At 37.4% G+C, this 18,493-nt stretch overlaps 2 protein-coding genes across 5 annotated transcripts; one reads left to right on the top strand and one right to left on the bottom strand.

Moving 5' to 3' along the window:
* The first annotated feature begins 279 nt into the window (after positions 1-279).
* ND-B14.5B (NADH dehydrogenase (ubiquinone) B14.5 B subunit) lies at positions 280-1,793 on the top strand. Its single transcript, XM_014363794.2, has 4 exons — positions 280-391; positions 464-673; positions 1,336-1,479; positions 1,559-1,793. Exons 2-4 carry the CDS (start codon positions 499-501, stop codon positions 1,606-1,608), a joined length of 369 nt encoding a protein of 122 aa, XP_014219280.2. The 5' UTR covers positions 280-391; positions 464-498; the 3' UTR covers positions 1,609-1,793.
* A 105-nt stretch (positions 1,794-1,898) lies between these two features.
* Positions 1,899-17,381, bottom strand: Acsl (Acyl-CoA synthetase long-chain). 4 transcript variants are annotated; one of them, XM_014363791.2, is made up of 9 exons: positions 17,091-17,381; positions 9,966-10,071; positions 5,145-5,502; positions 4,681-5,049; positions 4,200-4,595; positions 3,819-4,131; positions 3,490-3,750; positions 3,131-3,406; positions 1,899-3,055 (listed from the first exon to the last, which is right to left on the bottom strand). In XM_014363791.2, the coding sequence occupies exons 2-9, from the start codon at positions 9,983-9,985 to the stop codon at positions 2,901-2,903; spliced, it is 2,148 nt and encodes a 715-aa protein (XP_014219277.2). In that variant the 5' UTR covers positions 9,986-10,071; positions 17,091-17,381; the 3' UTR covers positions 1,899-2,900. The 4 variants fall into 4 exon arrangements, with proteins under 4 accessions (XP_014219277.2, XP_014219276.2, XP_014219278.2 ...); XM_014363790.2 differs by lacking the exon at positions 17,091-17,381 and adding an exon at positions 15,187-15,423; XM_014363792.2 differs by lacking the exon at positions 9,966-10,071.
* Between the last annotated feature and the right edge of the window lie 1,112 nt (positions 17,382-18,493).

Raw genomic sequence — 18,493 nt, 5'->3', positions numbered from 1 at the left:
AACTTGCCGCCAAAAACACACGTATTGTTATTTTTTCATTTTATAGCTACAAGATGAGTTGCGGCTGGTTTATAAAAGGTTAAATGGCTTTAAGCGCTAAAGCACCGACTCAGAATTTTAGAGGCCACTTTTAGCGAAAAAAAAATACCGCTAGATGGCGCTGATCCAAATAATTACTACAACTTACAGTAGAGTCATGTAATTAATTATAAACCAGCCGCAACTAATCTTGTAGATATGAAATAAAAAGTTGTTGCTGGCTGTGCTGTTTGCGGCAAGTTTTACAATTTATCTTTGCAATTCCTAATCGTAATTTACGTTCATATCGTCTTTAATGCAAACTCGCCTGTAAAATCCTTGAGCTCATCAGCTGTGTCTTCCATCAGTCCAGGTAGTCTTCTGCTCTTGGCGAGGAGCCGAAGTAGGATACTGTATAAGAATAATCATCACATTATTTACTTAGGTACTCGTAAAACAAATCGTCCTTCACCCGAAAAGATGAGTGGCCAGGAGGAAAATCCGGACATTCAGTGGGCGATCGACTTACTGACTCCAGGTCCCGACTATGAACTCAATCTCATCTCCAAGTACTTTAATTACATTGCCTTTGGTGCTACCGGTCAGATCGGCGTCATCACTCAAAAACTTTTCAGTCGAAGACCCCTACTTTCAGGTGAGTGTTCTGATGTCTTGGTGTTGTCAAACTGATTGATGGATACAACGAACTAAAGGAGCTTTGATGACCTCTTGCGAATTTTTAGATTTGTTCAAGCCCCTTTTGGTTCGGTTCGGTTCTCTTAACAAAATATACATATATAGAGGGAACCAAACAGAACTGGTTCTGTATATATAGGTATATTTTGTTAAGAGAACCGAACCGAACCAAAAGGGGCTTAAACGAACCTTTTATTTTCGTTCATGTCAGTGCAGAGTTAAGCTTTTGATTATGCAACGATGCTTAGCGCGTGGTAGGACGCAACTCTTGGTTGTTTCCTATACATCAAGCGAGAACACCAACAAAACAATCGGCTGTAAATTTCGTTTTCTGGGCTATCTGTCCATCTGCACCTAATACGGAATGTTGAATGACGCTTGGTGCAACAATATTTCCATATACTTTTCTTTGAATAGAATTTGTTTGAGAAATCACATTGTTTCTTTTTTATCACATTGTCAAAGTTTCGAACTTTTAACGCTTAAAAATCCAGTGTACAATTTCTCCTGTACACTTTTCATCTTCACCAATGTGTTAAGTAGTGTTGTATGTTATGAAATTCAGTGTTTGTCTTATCAATGAAAATACCTCTTTACATTTATTTGATGAACAACTTTCAGGCTTACACATATACCCAATAGTATTTGTACTGACAATGGGTGTTGCTCATGTGACTAAAATTATGAAAAACAGAAGAGAAGGTTTGAGAGATGCCATTTTAAAAGATTATATTAGGAAATTTCCAGACGATTTTAAACCACCTGGTAATGACAGCAAAATAATTCTTATATGGCAAATGCTCTTGTTTCATTGGTGTAATTGAGTGAATTTTTGTGTTTTCAGTAAAAAGAACATGGAACGATCTTTTCCATCCATGGACTCCATGGCGTTGAAATTTTGGTTAATTGGATTATTAAGTAGATTCTCTGTTAATTAACTTATATGATATATAACAATTATAAATAATAAGTTAAAGTAAAAAGAAATAATAAATTGCAATAATTTGGAATAAATACTTTATTTTTATTCATTTATAAATATACTATGTTTTGTACACCTGACTTTGTATTTATTTTACTCCTAGTTGACAAATGTAAATAGACGTTAGCGCTCAGTTGAATAAAATGGGAAAGAAAGAAAATAATATTTATGTTTTATATAAATTAAATTAAAAGCAATACTGTAGTTTTGTTTTCAAATTGTATTTCAGACATTTCACATAAACAGTCATTTATATTACAACTGTAGGCCATTTTATAAATCTTTAACATTATATTCGAATATTGTTTTAATTAAAAAATTCAACATTTATCGAAATTTAAAGCCATTTGTGATTTAAATTTACACAATCATACTCCTTGATAGTTTACAATATACACATGCATGTGCGCAATGTTTTGTTTGAGACTTACATTGTAAATTATTTAATATTTAAAAATCTAAAAACTAAAATGACACAGTCATCTTATACGTTCTGTTGCAACATTAAAAACAGTTGCTTACATTTGGTTGTACATTACATACGTAGAGCTTTTTTTATTAACAAGAATATTTTCTTTTTTACAACTAACAATTATATTTGTTTCTCATGATGTATGATGACGCCATTAAATCACAAATTGTAAAACAGTCATAATCAAACGTTTAAAATCAATAATGTAAATCAATTTAATGTATTTGTAATATGTATAATATGCAGTAGCTAATGTAGTACACATATATACATAGTGCAAATTAAGTTATTTGCAATTTGCTTTTTGTTACAATGACAATAACATTACACCCAGGGTTCCATTCGAAACATCTAGGAAGACATTTAGGCATACTGCTCGTTCAAAGTTAGATTTTGGTGTAAAAATTTATTTTTACTTTGACAGAGCTCTCCATACTTTCTAGGATTGACCGTTTGAATTTGAGAAAGTACCGTATCGATTTGTCCTTTTTTATCAATCTTTTACAGACTCAGATTACCCGTTTTAGAGATAGCGTGCATCGGCCATTGCGAAATACCTCTCTATTATATCTCGCGCAAAAAATATTTCTCCCGCAATGACGACGTTTAATCCCACTTTGCAAAAGATTTGTATCCATCGAGAACAACGATTGATTTGGCGAAAAATTTGAAAACATCTGTTGTTCAGTTCTGCTGTGCATTAGTCTTTTTTGCGCGTACCTCCTGGTAGCATCACGATGCATACATACGATTTATCTCATGCTGATAGCGTTCCTGAACTGCTTTTCTCTTGAGTTTAAATGCAGCAGTGACGAGGCCCATGTCAGGCGACCATGTCTCTGTTACCAGTTTTACAGCTCCCGGTACTTCAAACTTAAGCAAATTACCTGAAATAAATAGCAGTTTTTTTTTACTTGAGTCCACAATTATCATTATAATTGCAACTCGAAAAAAATACTCACATTTTTTTGAATAATCTACTAAAACATTCAAAACTAATTTTTCTATCTCTGAATTGTTACATAAATCTTCAAACGACGAGTAGGTAATTCCATGTTTTGAAGCAAGTTCTTCAAGGTGAACATGGTGGGGTACAATTAAGGCTACAGTGTAATCTTTACTAGGATCTCCATAAATACAAATATTTTCGACTAACGGACACGTTTTCAATTCAGCCTCCACCTTACCAAGGGACACGTATTCTCCTAATTGAAGTTTTACCAAGTCCTTCTTTCTATCTGTAAGATTTGAAAAGACAAAAATTACAAAAAAAATGTTATTTATTCAACTTGCAATATTACGAAAGAGCGCTACAACGTACCAATGATTTTAATGGATCCATCTGGATGAGCTTCACCAATATCGCCCGTTCTGAACCATTGCTTGCCATCTTTGAAGAAAAAGTCCTTTGACTTTTCGGCAAGCTTGTAATAGCCAGCCGATATATTTTCTCCACCAATGACGATTTCACCTCGGGGATTTGGAACGTCCGTCACTCTGTAGCCAGCTTCTTCCCAGTTTTCTAGACAAATGTCGCAAGCTGTTGTGGGAGCACCAACTCTTCCAGTGCTTCTATCATAAGCTAAAAAGCAAAGGAATCATTATTTAAGTGTTGATTACCATCTTGACATTGTAAGTTTTAAAACTTACGGTCCATGACAGTTGCGCAGGAACACGTTTCCGTCAACCCGTAGCCTTGAATCACAGTGACGCATAAGCACAGCTTGACTTGCGTGTGCGTTTCAGGACTCAGAGGAGCACCACCGCAAAGAATCACCCTTACGCGGCCGCCCAACACTTGCTTAGCGGCTCCAAAGATGAACTTATCACACAACGGCGTGTCGAAACCTCGCTTGGTCCATTTCAACTTATATTCATAGGCAAACTTGAAAATGGCCTGCCTAAAGGGCCCGGACTTTTTCACTTTTTCATTAATGCCCTTTGAAATCCTGTCCAAAATGAGCTGTAAAACGAATACGTCCAATTAACCGAGCGTGAAATCATGCAATCATACCATAAAATTAAACTCACCGGCACGGCCGTTAAGCAAGTCGGATGCAAAACACTGGCGTCGCCCTTGCAGCCCTTCTGTATCTTGCTACTCGAATCGATCATCGTCAAAGGCGAGCTGTACCCAATGGGCACACCATTCAGGAGACAAACGCTCTCGGACAGGAGTTCAAAAACGTGAGCGAGGGGCAAAAAACCCATGAAAACGTCGTCGTCTCTGATATTTACGGCGTCACAGTAGGCCTTCAGGGTAGCGATGACATTCTTGTGGGACAGCAGCACGCCCTTGGGCACACCCGTCGAGCCGGAAGTGTACATTATAATAGCCGTGTCTTCTCCCTTCGGTGTCACGGACTCGGCGGTCGATGAGCTGCCAGTCTTGATCACCTCTTGGAACGGAATCACGCGCACGCCTTCCTACAAAAAAAAATTCGTTATAAAACGTCAACGTTATTGCGTGTGAAAAAAAACAGCAAAAATCGCTAAACGACGATCGACGAACCTTCAAGCCCGTGACATCGGCTTGCTTGAGCTGATCCTCCATGAAAATAATGTTCTTGACTTCAGGTACTTTCCGTAGTAGATTTTTAAACTTGGGCAGGAGCTCGAAACTTGTGATGACGGTGTCAACCTCGGTCTCGTTGATCCCGTGGGCGATGGCGTCGTCACCGAGGGTCGCGTATATCGTGACGACCGTGAGGTTCTGCTTGAAACAAGCGTGAGCCGCGATCATCCACTCCTCCCGCGTCTCGGCGAATATAACAATGTTCTTGCGCGCCGTCAGGCCGAGGTCCTTCAAGCCGCGACTGAAGCTGCTCGCCAGCGCTTCGACCTCCTTGGAACTCTTCCATCTGTAGTCGCCCATTTTGTACTGGAACCAATTCATCACCGACACGATAACAATGAATACCGATCGTTGGATACAAAGAGAGATACAGATATGGAGAAATGGTAGGGAGAAAAAACCTTTTTGAAGATCCTGCCGTTGGGCTGGACCTCGTCCTCTTCGGCGAGGATTTGCCTGGTGCCGAGGCACTTTTTGTTACCGTGGACACTGGCCACCCATCTGAGCATTGCCTCGAGGGTCTCGATTTTTTCTCTGACGAGGGTCGCGTGCATCGAGCCGATCGGATCGACGTTTCTGTACACGACGCTCTTGTCGTCGTCCCTGTGCACGGGCTTGGCTTTCACCCGGCGCGACGCCTTTTTCTTTTCCCAGGGCTTGTGCAGCAGCAGGTACACCGGATAGGTGAACAGGTCGCACACGTACGACACCGCCTTGATCGCCTGGATCGCACCGGTTATCCAGAAACTATCCATTTCTCTGGAAAATTCATTCATCGTGTTATTTTATATTCTTTTATTTATTTATTTTTTTTTTTTCATCCCTTTTCGTACAGTTCTACTCGCTAATGTGACGTCAAGTATATTTTCCATCTCTCTATTATGATTTACTTTTTACAATTTTTTTTTTTTTTCAACTCGAGAGACATATTTTACAAGTACATTCAAATTATACAGTCTAAAAACAAACTACTTGGTAGGTTGCTGTACTACGATACTAATTTTTCTCATTATATATTACACACGCATCGGTGAGATTTCGCTTAATTAGCTTTGGAATAATTATTGTAATTGCACATATGCACGACCAGTGCAGTAATACAATTTACTGGGTTTCGAATATCGATTGTGGTATAAATTAATTTTGATGTGTTGCATTAAAAGGCTCCAGTGTGTGCTACTACATGATTAAAGACACACACAACATGCTATACTAAAAGAAAAAGAAACCAACGATTTTACATTGACTACACTTACAATAAACTATAAAAATTTTATGTTAAGTTGACTCGTACGTAGAATAATCGAATGAAGGTCGAGGGCAAAATTATATACTCGACGCACTCTGCCTTAATAAGTAAGAAACAAATTGATAAAATTTTGTAAAGTTTCAATATCTCGCGTATCAAGCCAGCAAAGATAAATATTTGCACGCCAAGTTTATTTTTACGTTTCCAATGATAATTGCGTCCGTAAGTAGGCAAGTTTTATCTCAACTGTGTTTCAATTACCAAGACTCATAGTAGGTACGAGGAAACAACATCGATAATCAGCGTCGAGACGAGGAAATTGAAATTAGAAAAAAAAAATGAACAAAAAAAAGCACCGATCGAGAGTCATTAGGGAGAACAGCAAAAAAAAGCCCAGCGACGTCTCTTAATCGGGACGGGGGAAAAAAAAGGAGATTCGCTCGATACGATGTAGAGAATTGCATTATTACGAAGAGAAAAAAAGTTAGGGGGGGATAAAGCGAGTTTCCCAGAAAACTTGGACACACATCGAGGCTATAAACATCTGCATATCCCACCTGCGCGTATTGACCAGCAGTTTTTTTTATAGTAATCTCGTGCGCTCGAGCGGCTTTGATTCACGCGATTAAAGTACATAGGTGAGATGGCGAAACCACCGAAAAATAGACCTCGGATAGTTGCTGTTTTCTTCTCGCATACTAAGCACACCAGCGCGAGAGTACGAGAGAGACACCCGACGTAGAAGTAATATGTACTTGTGTTACGCAACTTCACTGATACAACGGGTGACCACGATAACGTGTTGACTATATATACGTATATATACATACCTACAAGTATTTACTTGTATAAGTAGTAATACCTACTCTCCCCGTGGCCACCGCGTATACACTTTGGGATACTCTTAAAGTTCCGCAGTTGGTTCAATCGAGACATCATTTAATTATATTTATTCTCGCGTTATCGTTGGGGTGTACTGTATATACATACGAGCGCGATGTAACAATAATTACCGATCATTTATCGATTGTACATGCGATTGTACAATCGGTCATCGTTGTCATCTTCATTGCACACCGTACACTTATCGTTTAAAAATAAAAGCTTTTTTTACGTACGATCGATAATATACTCGGCTAGTCGAATCGGCTCTTTAATCAATTTATACGAGCGATTGTGCGTGCGTTCCACTGTTTATCGATTTAGCCGCGGATCACGTGCAATTATTCATCGGGTGCGTGAATAACAATCCCTGCCATCACGGGGACAGATGTACTCGTTTTGATTGGATAAATTTCGAAGCCGAGAGTTGTGCTTTTCAACGGTTTATAATTACTATTTTTTAAAATGCGTACCATTAGAGAGAGAGAGAGAGAGAGATAAAAAAAAAGCTATTATTAAATCAAACTGCTCTATTTTCTCACTGTTGCGTGAAAATATCCCAGTGGTCAAAGCAAGCGTCGGGGCTACACGTAACGACCTGTCGATCGGAAAAATCGTGTGTATGTGTAGTAACGCCACACTACACCACTTATATCGCGAAAGAGTAGCGAGCACTTATATTTACTTATGTAATACAATACAGGTTTATTTTGCCATAAGGTTGTAAACACGTATACATCAAATGCATTTCTGCGTTTCTTATGTGTCCGACAAAATTACCTGGAATTTATATATGCATATGATGTACAATGAAGTTGCGGCCACCGGTGACTTTAATTTAAATTGATATGTTGAGGGGGATGTAGAAATTATTGAACGAATTTATGATACCTTTCTCAGCTCTGACTTTTCACGGCCATCGGTATTGTTACACGTACAAATTTTATCGCTCACGGGTTTCAATGTATCAAATCAATTAATTACAGCAATATTGATAAAATAGATTTTTTTTTTTTTTTTTTTTTTTTTTTCCAAAACTCATCTACAAATGAAACAAACAAAATTGTCAATAACTATACTTGTATCATGAATTGAAATTGTAAAAAAGTGTCTCAAGTGACTGCACGTGAACTACTTTATTTTTTTTTTCTCTTAAAACGCTTGTCTCTCTCAAAGCTCTGTTCTGCACTTTTCATGTCTCCGACAATTGGATGAAGAATGTGTAAGAACACTTGTCTTGTCAAACAAAAGATAAGTCCCGTCATCGAACATTCAACTTACTTGTTGTATGTACTTTTACTGATCAACCAACGTGATTTTACGTATCATCTTATTATAATTAGCGAAGAGTACATTTTTTTTACCCATGAATGCTTTACACATCCACGCAGTTAATCGCGTCTGGCTTATTTTTTTTTCTTTTTGTTTTTTTCTCTATTACAACAAAAAAAAATTAAAGTTTTACGTCTGCGACAGATAAGTACTTTATGGAGCGACTGCTTCCAGTTATGTGTCAAGATAATGAACGATGATTCAGTTTAAATTGTGTACTATACGTATTGCACGTACTTGCACGGAAGAATAATTTTATGGTTCTTTTTTTTTTTTTTTTTTTTTTTTTTTTTTTTTTTTTTTTTCTGTTAAAAGTCTGTAATCAGATCTATAAGATTGTATAATTATGAAGAAATAAAGTGGCACTTTAACATATTATATCAATTAGATTCTTTATGCTACGTTTTCCAACACTTGAATTATTGGGCTTTGTGCAACAGACATTCCTATATACCCTATTTTTCAATCTATACAATTCAAGGTGTCGATTCGTCTATCGCAATCAATCAAATTTGAAGGTATTACATCGCCGCGCTACAAGGTTCATCCTCGAGTTTCGCAAGAGCATTGGCTGCAGAATTTCACGATAACACCAAATATCGATTCAACTTGCTTTCGGTTGTACAACAGAAAAAACAAAAGAAAAAAAATTGTTTTTCTGCAGCTCTATCTCGCTAAAAAAATCATCCTTGTTACGCAAGCCCGAGGCGAGTGCACGGTAATGATTTTCTTTCCATAAAACTAGAAACAAAAAACACACCGATACGCATCGCAGTAACACGAGAAGAGCTCACTCCAAAGAAAAAAAGAAAATCCAGAATCTCATCCAAGTGTATCGTGATGCGTGTTGTTTCAAGCGCAAAACCAGTTGACATGGTGATATACATGTATATACATCTTGGAGCAGAATCGCGAGCAGCTGCGCTCCTTCAGAGTCCACGGGGCGTTTTCTTATGTAATACGTAACAAGGCATCGTACCGACTACCGTTCGTATAAAATTAATATCGCTACGGGCAAGGAGAATGATGTATCGGTCGACACGCACGGATAAAAAAGAATAAATAAAATAAAATCTTGCGGGCTTTACGGCCCCATGGTATTCTCGTTTGGTTTAAATATCATACGAGATAAAAAAAAAAAAAAAAAAAAAAAACAAAAGTACGCAGAGTGGGTATCGAGATGTAATTTTTGGAATATTTTCGGAGTCCAAACGCACACTCGAGATTTGATTTTGCGAGCACCGCCTTTGCCAATTCGGTATCATCTGGGCTTTTATCGCAAGCGTTTGGCTTGGATTTTATCGGAGTTTCGGGTAATACAGTAATCATTACAAATTGAATCCTCACAAGTGTATAACATTGTATGCCTATTTAATTTAGTCAATTATTTTTTCTTCTTCTGTGTTATAAATAAATAAATTCATGGTTTTGACAAAGTAACGTGGATTTTTACACGTGTGCCGGAGCAATGTTTACATCGGAGTAGAGGCTGAATCTTTACGTTGTCTACGAATAAAAAAAAAAATGTGGAACTTACTATCTACAAAATCATCTAAAAAAATTTATCTACGTCGTGCGGGCATGCAGTCATCATTTATAATGGAGAACCTGTTATTGTGTAACAAGATTATAGGGTACAAAAAAGAAAAGAGAAGAAAAAAATCTACGGGTGCAAAAAGAGAGAGAGAAAGAGATAAACAAAAGCGTGCAACAAAACGCTTACACTTAAAATGTTAAATCTGTTATGTCGGTAACTCACTTCTTGTCATCGACAATCATGGTGTTGGCTGTTATATTATGCGTTTAGTCCGAAACCACTTTTATTTTATCTAACAACTTGATTTTTTTTTTTCCTCGGTTACAAACTGCAAGAAAGACCCAGGCGATATTGGTTTCTTGTGCAATTTAATGTTAATATGATTATTTTTTTCAATGTCAGTTATCATCGTTACAACCATTGTTAGTATATAATATGCATGTATAAAACATGTTAGGTGATTACTGTACAAAATGTTATTATACATCAAAAAAATTTAAGATATTGTATACTTGAATTAGCACAAAGGGATGTGCGTTGTTAGTATTGCAGTTAGTAGCTCTTGTTGGCAAGTTATTTATATTTGGTTGAAAAATCTCGTCGCAACAAGATAAAAGTTGGTGTTTTAGTTGAATATGGGAGTTTGGTAGAGTTCCTGATGTGACAACGATTAATTTGAAACTGGAGCAGATAAAAAAAAATTGACCATCCATAGTGTATGATTAATATTGCTGCATATCAATGACTCGTGTTATGATTGAAATATTCAATTATGTAACACTCAGATAAGCTAAGGATTTTTTACCGTTTTAAAAGATACACACATACTCTATATCTACGTATCGAAAGAAAACAAATCTCGGGCAGCGAAAGAGGCTGTACGAATGTATTCAACATTGGAGCTAAAACGATGTCACGAAGAATAATTTTTCACCTCGAAAAAAATTGTGCTCAATGCCTCTCATGATTCAAGAATTACTATCCGCATGGAAAACGAGGCAATTAAAATAATAGTGTATATAAATAAATAAATAAATAAAACCCTGGCAAAAGTCAAAGGTGTATTGGCACATGTATAAGGTACAGTCGAGTACAATGAATGATCATCAGTTAGATCAATCGAGCTTCACGGCCACATACTTCATAATATGGCATATGTATCTGTGTACAAAGAAAGAACGAGAGAGAGAGAGAGACCAAAATACCCATTCGCACTTCAAACTGTTAATTATACAGTCAAATGAAGCGAGAAGCAATGCCACACACACACTGTGCCATTGAATGTACTTATTACTTGATGTAGGAGGTACTATATTAAATCGACGGTGCGAACTCGATAAGGCAAGACTACTAATGACTCTCTGTAAGAAACGACGAGGGGAGGAAATATCGAGTTACTTTGTACGCAAACGCTATTCCCTGCTATATGATATTGACTTAAACATTCCGATAACCCCGTATTATCGAGATGACGATAAGGAAATTTTATATTATATAACCGTTAGGAAAAAAAAAAAAAAAAAGGTACAGCGGTATCACCTGTAGACCTTGTGTATCTATTTTGTTCTTCTTATCACCGACCCAATTGTATAGGTTCAACGAGTTTATCAGTATAACGCGCACGCAGCATCAAACGAGACACATACCTATATATTATATACAAGTATTTTTAGTTGTAAGCAATTATGCAACTCGTGTGGCGCGCGCACTTATAATCAGAACGTCATGTACAGTGAGTATAAGTATGTTGTGAGTAATTCCTCCTCTCGATTTCCGCATTGCGTTGCCAATGAAATTTCTTTGTACCAACAACAGAGCACGCATTTTTTGGTCCATGTATCTATGTGTAGTACACACGCCCTGAGAACCCAAACAGCCACCACCGTGAGACCCACCGTGAAAACCATATGCGTCCACGTCATCGTCTCGCTTCGAGTTAATTCAATGAAGATAGCACAAAGGAAGATTCGTGGACAAGCTTGGGTGGGGGTATCGGCTTTACGTAATGCGCGACAACGCGAAAGTGAAACTCCATTCACGGATGAAAAGAAAACAAGAAAAAAAAAAAAAATCCGAAAGTATAATATATATTATGTAGCGATGGTTCTGCTGCTCTCGATTGGAGGACACTGGGTACGGGCTTTTCCCATTTGAATTCAGGTGTAGCCTCTTTCGAAAAAAAAAAAAAAAAAAAAAAGGTTCAAGTATATTTGCGAAAAAGGAAGAATATCAGCGCATAATAATACAAGGCAGACGATACCTATGTGTATGATGATATACATGAAATAAAACGCGTGTGCCACGGGTCGACCGGCTACTGAGCGGCCCAGACATCATCACGTTTCGCCTTACGGGCTTATGCCCCGTAGCAGCCCCGTTTTGCATGCACGACTGCGTATATTATATTGTATCTCTCGAAGAGTGGTATCAGCAACAAGTGCAACAACCGAAGACGAGGGAGAAAAAAAAAATATAAGAAACGCAACTTTTAACTCTTTCAGTAACTTGCTGTTTTTGCGAGCACACGACTGTAATCTTCGATCTTTGATCCGAATAGCAAACGGCGCCGGGAGACTTTTGGGGATTTATTTAATTTTTTTTGTTGATAAAACGTATGCTTGTATAATATATATGTAAGTGGGCGTTCGGCGACGAGTTTCTTTTTCCTGTAATTTGCAAGCGGTGCCCGCCGTTGGATAATAAACCACTGCGAACCGGGATCACTTTTGTTTATTTTTTTCTTAACGACACGTTAAGAGAGAAAAGAAGATTTTGTTTCGTTTATTTTTTATTCTTTTTTTGTTCAGCGACACGTGGAGGAAAAAGAATAGGTGACGACTTGAAGGGGGTGCATGGAAGTTCGTTGATTCGATGTATAATCAATAAAATAATTTGCAAAAGTTTATCCATGTAGTGTAGAATGAAAAAGTTGATCCGTTGTCTCCACAACGGTGCGGGAAAGAAAGGGGATGACATGAATTATTATTGTCTCGTTGGTTCGTCATGATCGAATATCGGAAAAAACCGTCACAAGTAAGCGCTACGTTGTTAGTCACGCGTATTTTTGTATTCATTGACGTATCATGAAACTGATAAAATGAGAGCATTGATTTCGACTCGTGCCAAGCGGAAGATATTCTAGACGCCTATTAAATGACTTCGTAACGATCCGAAAACTCCCGGAAGTAAAAAATTTCAAAAATTTAATTGATGCGCACGACGTTGCCGATGCGTCACCGAACGCGCGTCTTGTACACGTAATCTCTCACCAGATGATGATGATCAAAACACAACAATAACGAGGCACGCGCGACCGATGCACATTTTGCAGTCTCGGTAAAAGACATTATTTATTGCGCGTACGTAGCCTTGATACAATACTTTTTTTACACGAAACTCGGGGTTATTGGTAATCCGTGACGTTTGTTACATAAAACGCGTATCATGAAAATAAAATAACTAACACCTGATGTCTCTCTATTACGCAAGTATCGTAAACAAATTAAAAAATTACTTGGGTGTAATCTGCTATTGTTATTATTTTACACTTACATGCACATCATCTCGATTGACTCTCCGGAGTCTGGAGCAGGTTGGTCTGATTCAATGCTCATTCAACGGCGACTCACTCGGGGCGAAGGGGACGGGTTACACTCTCTCATCCACGTTTCAGTTTACACGTACCACTGTAGCTTTAGTCCGCGTCACGAGCGTCTCTCTTACTATATCTAATAATGTATACCATGTGGGTATTGTAAGTTAAAACTTGTAGATGTTGTATACGACGTTACAGATCAATCATTCATAAGTGTACATGAGGATTTTCATGTGGGCGCTCTGTCGAGACATTGACGGTAATTAAAGAGAGTCCTTTACATGCAAATTCAAAGAATACAGGGTGTACTGCTGTATAAGGGAGACCGGGGTAATCGTGGCCACCTGGGTAAACAGGCCACTGGATATATTCAACCATTTAATTGAGATAAAAATGTAATATATTTTTTTTTTTATTGAAATATATCTCTACTTACATGCCGTCAATAAAATAAAACCATAGAATTACTTTTTGTTAAATTTTTAAATAATTAAATTTGATAGTTAAAAAATTTGGAGGAACAGCTACATTATTAAACTTGCCTGAAGCGGAAAATACATCAAATCGATTCAAAATTGATACAAATTGAAAGTTTGAACCTCAATCTACAATCTGCTTTTTTTTATTTTACCAAATATTATTTAGAAATATAATTATAAGCAATTTAAAATAGTCCTATTTTGGGGTGTGGTGGCCATCTCTCCGGGGTACAGTGGCCATCGAGTTTGTTGTTTACGTCAATACTGAGTCAGTCTGCTAATCTGCGGATCCTAACCTAAACTTTTTAATCGTACTTATAGCCAAAACAAAACAAACAGTGTCAGGTGAAAGTTATGTAGTACTTAAGTAATTAGTCATATTTTAAGTCAATTCGGTATTAAAGGTGCAATAAAAATAAGTCATGGTGCGTAAGTATAAGAGAAAAACTGTGGATAAAGGCTGGAATGAATTCCAATTGCAGTTACGATATACCGAAAAATATATATTTCTCTTTATTCTATGTGTATACTGACAGAAAAATATTTATGTCGATATACATATTTATTTATCAATCTGTTATGTGAGTAATTATTAATTTACATAAATTTTCAATTTTTAGACGTAAGTTTAGTAGCAACATTTAAAATAACAACCTTTTAAATCGATGGCCACTGTACCCCGGGGTATGGCCACCTCTACCCCGGCCCTGGGTAAAATGGCCAGTTTGAGACGCATTCACTTTTTCATATTTAAACTACATCTATTATAAATAAATAACTCAAGAAATTGGATACTATTTCTACACATCCGGCCCCTTTTATTTGCGTTTTTTAAATTATTCTACAATCAAGTAGTCGTTCATAACAACGTGATAAAGTTAGGGTGGCCAGACTACCCCGGTCTCCCTTACTTAGAGTTTCTGTTAAGTATAGGGACGTTTAACGAGGTAGTGGGCAATGATTCATTAATCAATAGACAAATAAGATTCGTGTGAATGAAAAAAATAAGAGGAAAGGTCATTCGACATTACTATACGTATACATTGTGAACTAGAGAAAATCTTTTGAGCCAAGTTTGCGCACACACTGTGACGTATGCGACGACGAATCTGTATATACCCTACCTGTTTAAAGGACATTTTGGAGGTTAGATCAATCAAACGAGACACAGACTTTTCGATAGATGGAAGAGAGAATAATTACTGTAAAGACGAGGACTAGAGAATTTTTTCACCCAAATATTTATAAACACATTCACTTATATTTGTAGCCAAAGTGCGTGATCGATTCTTAGAATGTATAAACTTATTGAGGGACTTTCCACGGTAAACAGCAAAAGCGTAATGTTATTACGTGTTATTTTATTTACCTTTCAGGCGATAATTGTTTCCATATTTTTGTGCGTCAACGCTTTTATTGTGCAGTATTTTACGAAATTCTCCGTGTTTCGGTCTCGACGAAATAACACTTGAAATCAACAAGTCAGTCGATGTACGTTTTACACTTAAAAAATATAACAACAAATAAGTAAATGAGAGAGCAACATCACTTGGAACTTGGAACTCCAGCAGCAGACAAGCGCGTGTTTCTGCTTTGAGCTTTCTGCTCTGCCGTCTAAAAGACTAAAGCACATATACTGCACGCGCGGGGACATCTGTATGTATATATGTGTATGGAGCCGAACGTGCAAGGGAGAGAAGAGAGAAACACCAAGGTTAATCTTGCCATCCTCGTCGCTCTCCTCCACCTCGATATATATTATATAGTTATATTTAAATTTAAGGTATACCATTTACCCATGTACCCGCACCCACACACATGTACGCACCATCTCATACATGGACCTATATATATCGCGGCGTTATATTTACTTACATTAAATAGGTGTACATTTATATCGCGACATTTGCAAAAAGGTTGTACTCCTAACCTTATCTCGCGAATTTCATCGACTACCACGACCGCGAATTCAAGTCCTGTACCTACAGCTGAATTGTTCTAAATCCCTAGAATAGACGTACGGTGTTAAGCAAACAATAATCATGGTTTGTTGCTACAAATCAATCAATATATGATCGATGTGTTGTAAGTATAAATAAAATTTGTTAATTACGTACGTAAGAATAAGGATCAATTAGCGAAACTCAAGGAAGTAGTAAAAATAGCGTTGATTGAACACATTAATCACTGGTCAATTGTAATATTCTTATAACAAAATACATTCTTTTTTTATCATTTAACAATACGTGTTAATAACTTTCCTCGTTAATCAAGTGACGTATGTGTTTAATTATTTTATTTAACGAATTCACTAAGAACTAAAATTTAGATTAAGCATATAGGAAAACTATTTGGTCAATTTTTCTAACTACTGCCAACCGTCGCATGTGTTGTCACACACCAAGGATACACCTAATGATACGATGAATTTGTCCTTTAACGTATGTGTACACAGGAAGGTAAGTAGGTACCTATCTATGCTTGTCCATCACGTAAAAAAGGAGCGGCAGTGGAGGCGGGGTGCGCCGATGAAAAGGGGGCGAAGAAAAAACAGTGAGTAAGCATGATATACCTATATATATATATATATATATATGTATATATATATATATATAGGCGTCTGATGATGGCCTGAAATGAGAGAAAAAAAAGTGACAGGATCACCACGTGGCCCGAACTTAAAGAGCAGGCGCGCTCGGCTCACGCGATATCCGAGAGAGACGAGAAATGCACACTGCACACACGGTGTACGTACACATATGCGATTGGCAAATACACATTAAAAGGAATAGAGACGGAGAGGGGCAAAACGGCGCAAAAGGACCTACTTTATACTTGTACACCTATATATACCTATATATGTTTTTTCCTACGCGATGATCATCAGACGACTCGCTCGAATACCCTTATAGGCACAGGAAATAAAAGGACGACCTCGTTAAATCCCAACATACGCTTTCATCTGCGTTACGTACAAAATGTAACTGTATAACTGACGAAGAAGAGTTTATATTTCAGAAGAGAGAAAAAAAAGTCGAAACGAAGAGCACATAATACGTATAGGAGGTACTGCAAGGTTTATAAATATACGCGACTGTGCTTCGCGGAGCAAGGTTGGCACATATAGAAGCACAGTAGTTTGGCGGTGGTAAATAATGTACTTGAATAGGTACGCGCTCATCTCGCCCTTCCTGGCGATCTCTCATACTTATTGGCACTATACTGCGGGAATAATCAATTGAATCGAGTATAAAGGATAATTGGTATACGTACTCAATATTTGCCAGTCGAATAATCCCACAGCTATTATGATGTGTATGCAGTCCTAATGATCGTACGATGCGTTAGCGGTTCCTGTGCCGCTGTCGTTGCAGTTCATCTCTTTCTGCAACTTTAAAATGGCAATTACACTGGTTCAGAAGGACCGCGCAATTATGGAATTCGGTGCCTGTTGAACTTTGCGAAAACTATTACGCGGTGGGTATAATTGTATACTTAACAATGTATAACAAAGAGCAATTTTTTATTACGGTCCACAGTCCACACGCGTTGACGGCTGCTGCATGACTGGGCCGCAGTCGAGGCCGCGAAGGTTTGCTTTTATTATTCTCCTGCGTTCGTTCAACGTGCGCCCGCGCGCTGCTCGCGCCCCGCAGTGGGTACCACCACCACCTACATAGGTATTATTACGGTACAATACTACAATATATACGTGAACGTGATGTGTAATACACGTATATGCGGTGCAATAACGTCACTCGTATCGCAGAAAAAAAACGCCTCTCTCTCTCTCTATGCAAGTACTTATATATATATTTTTATACTTGGACAACTTGTTCAATTTCAATGTTAATAAGATATCTCTGTTCGTATATGTGTTTGCACACCCATGTTTAAAAGGGTTTTCGTTATACTTGACTAGTATTGAGTACGGCTGTGAATAAGTTATTTTTTTACAAAGATGCAGGCATTCGCATTGCATATAGCACGTAATGTCGTTCTTCAGAAATCATCCATACACTCGACAGATGGATGTTCGTTTTATTTTTATATTTTTCATTGTACCGAGCACATGACTTTCGATCGGTAAATTTCGCAATGATGGAACAAAATGATAAAAATCGTTGTAAATTATCTTAAAATTTTGCACATTATCGATTCAAAATTTTGGCCACTGGGTTAAAATTTTTTTATGTGTTACATTCCAGATTAATCGGCTCTTATCGGTAAAAATCGGTGAGGTCGAAACTTTGTTATTCGCCTATCGAGATAACAGATTCGGTATTGAATTCAAACAAAGATGTGACACGAGTACGTGAATCTCAGAACAAGTGATGCAATCTATTGCAAGGCCAGAAATCTATTTTATTATGATTAATGACGATTAAGTTACACGTCTTTTAAAACGACTGTTACGTCGAGCTTTGGAACAAAAATTCTCATTTCGAAACCTCTTCTTCTATCTATTAACTCCTCATAGATCTGCTCATTCCAACGAATTAAGTTTGTTTTTCTTTAAAATATAATCGAATTCTACATTGCTTTACGAGGTTTTATGTAATAGTCTGCACTTCGTCACCAACTATTGATATCAGTTATTGTATTTTTGAAAATCGATAAAGTCCTAAGTATAAAAATTCATTATTTGAGAATATTTTTAAAATATCATCGTTATT

Source organism: Copidosoma floridanum, unplaced genomic scaffold (assembly GCF_036245765.1).
Source record: "Copidosoma floridanum isolate Cflo_tuat_1 unplaced genomic scaffold, Cflo_Japanese_pri ptg000013l, whole genome shotgun sequence".
Taxonomy (NCBI): domain Eukaryota; kingdom Metazoa; phylum Arthropoda; class Insecta; order Hymenoptera; family Encyrtidae; genus Copidosoma; species Copidosoma floridanum.
The sequence above is the reverse complement of the archived record's forward strand: the minus strand, read 5'-3'. Positions and strand labels throughout refer to the sequence as shown.

Coding starts and splice junctions, on each gene's coding strand:
- ND-B14.5B (XM_014363794.2), top strand. CDS start 499: ATGAGTGGCCAGGAGGAAAATCCGGACATTCAGTGGGCGATCGACTTA. Junction 674..1,335: donor TCGAAGACCCCTACTTTCAG/GTGAGTGTTCTG, acceptor AACAACTTTCAG/GCTTACACATATACCCAATA. Junction 1,480..1,558: donor AGACGATTTTAAACCACCTG/GTAATGACAGCA, acceptor TTGTGTTTTCAG/TAAAAAGAACATGGAACGAT.
- Acsl (XM_014363791.2), bottom strand. CDS start 9,985: ATGATTGTCGATGACAAGAA. Junction 5,503..9,965: donor ATGATTGTCGATGACAAGAA/GTGAGTTACCGA, acceptor TGAATTTTCCAG/AGAAATGGATAGTTTCTGGA. Junction 4,132..4,199: donor CTTGCTTAACGGCCGTGCCG/GTGAGTTTAATT, acceptor TTCGTTTTACAG/CTCATTTTGGACAGGATTTC.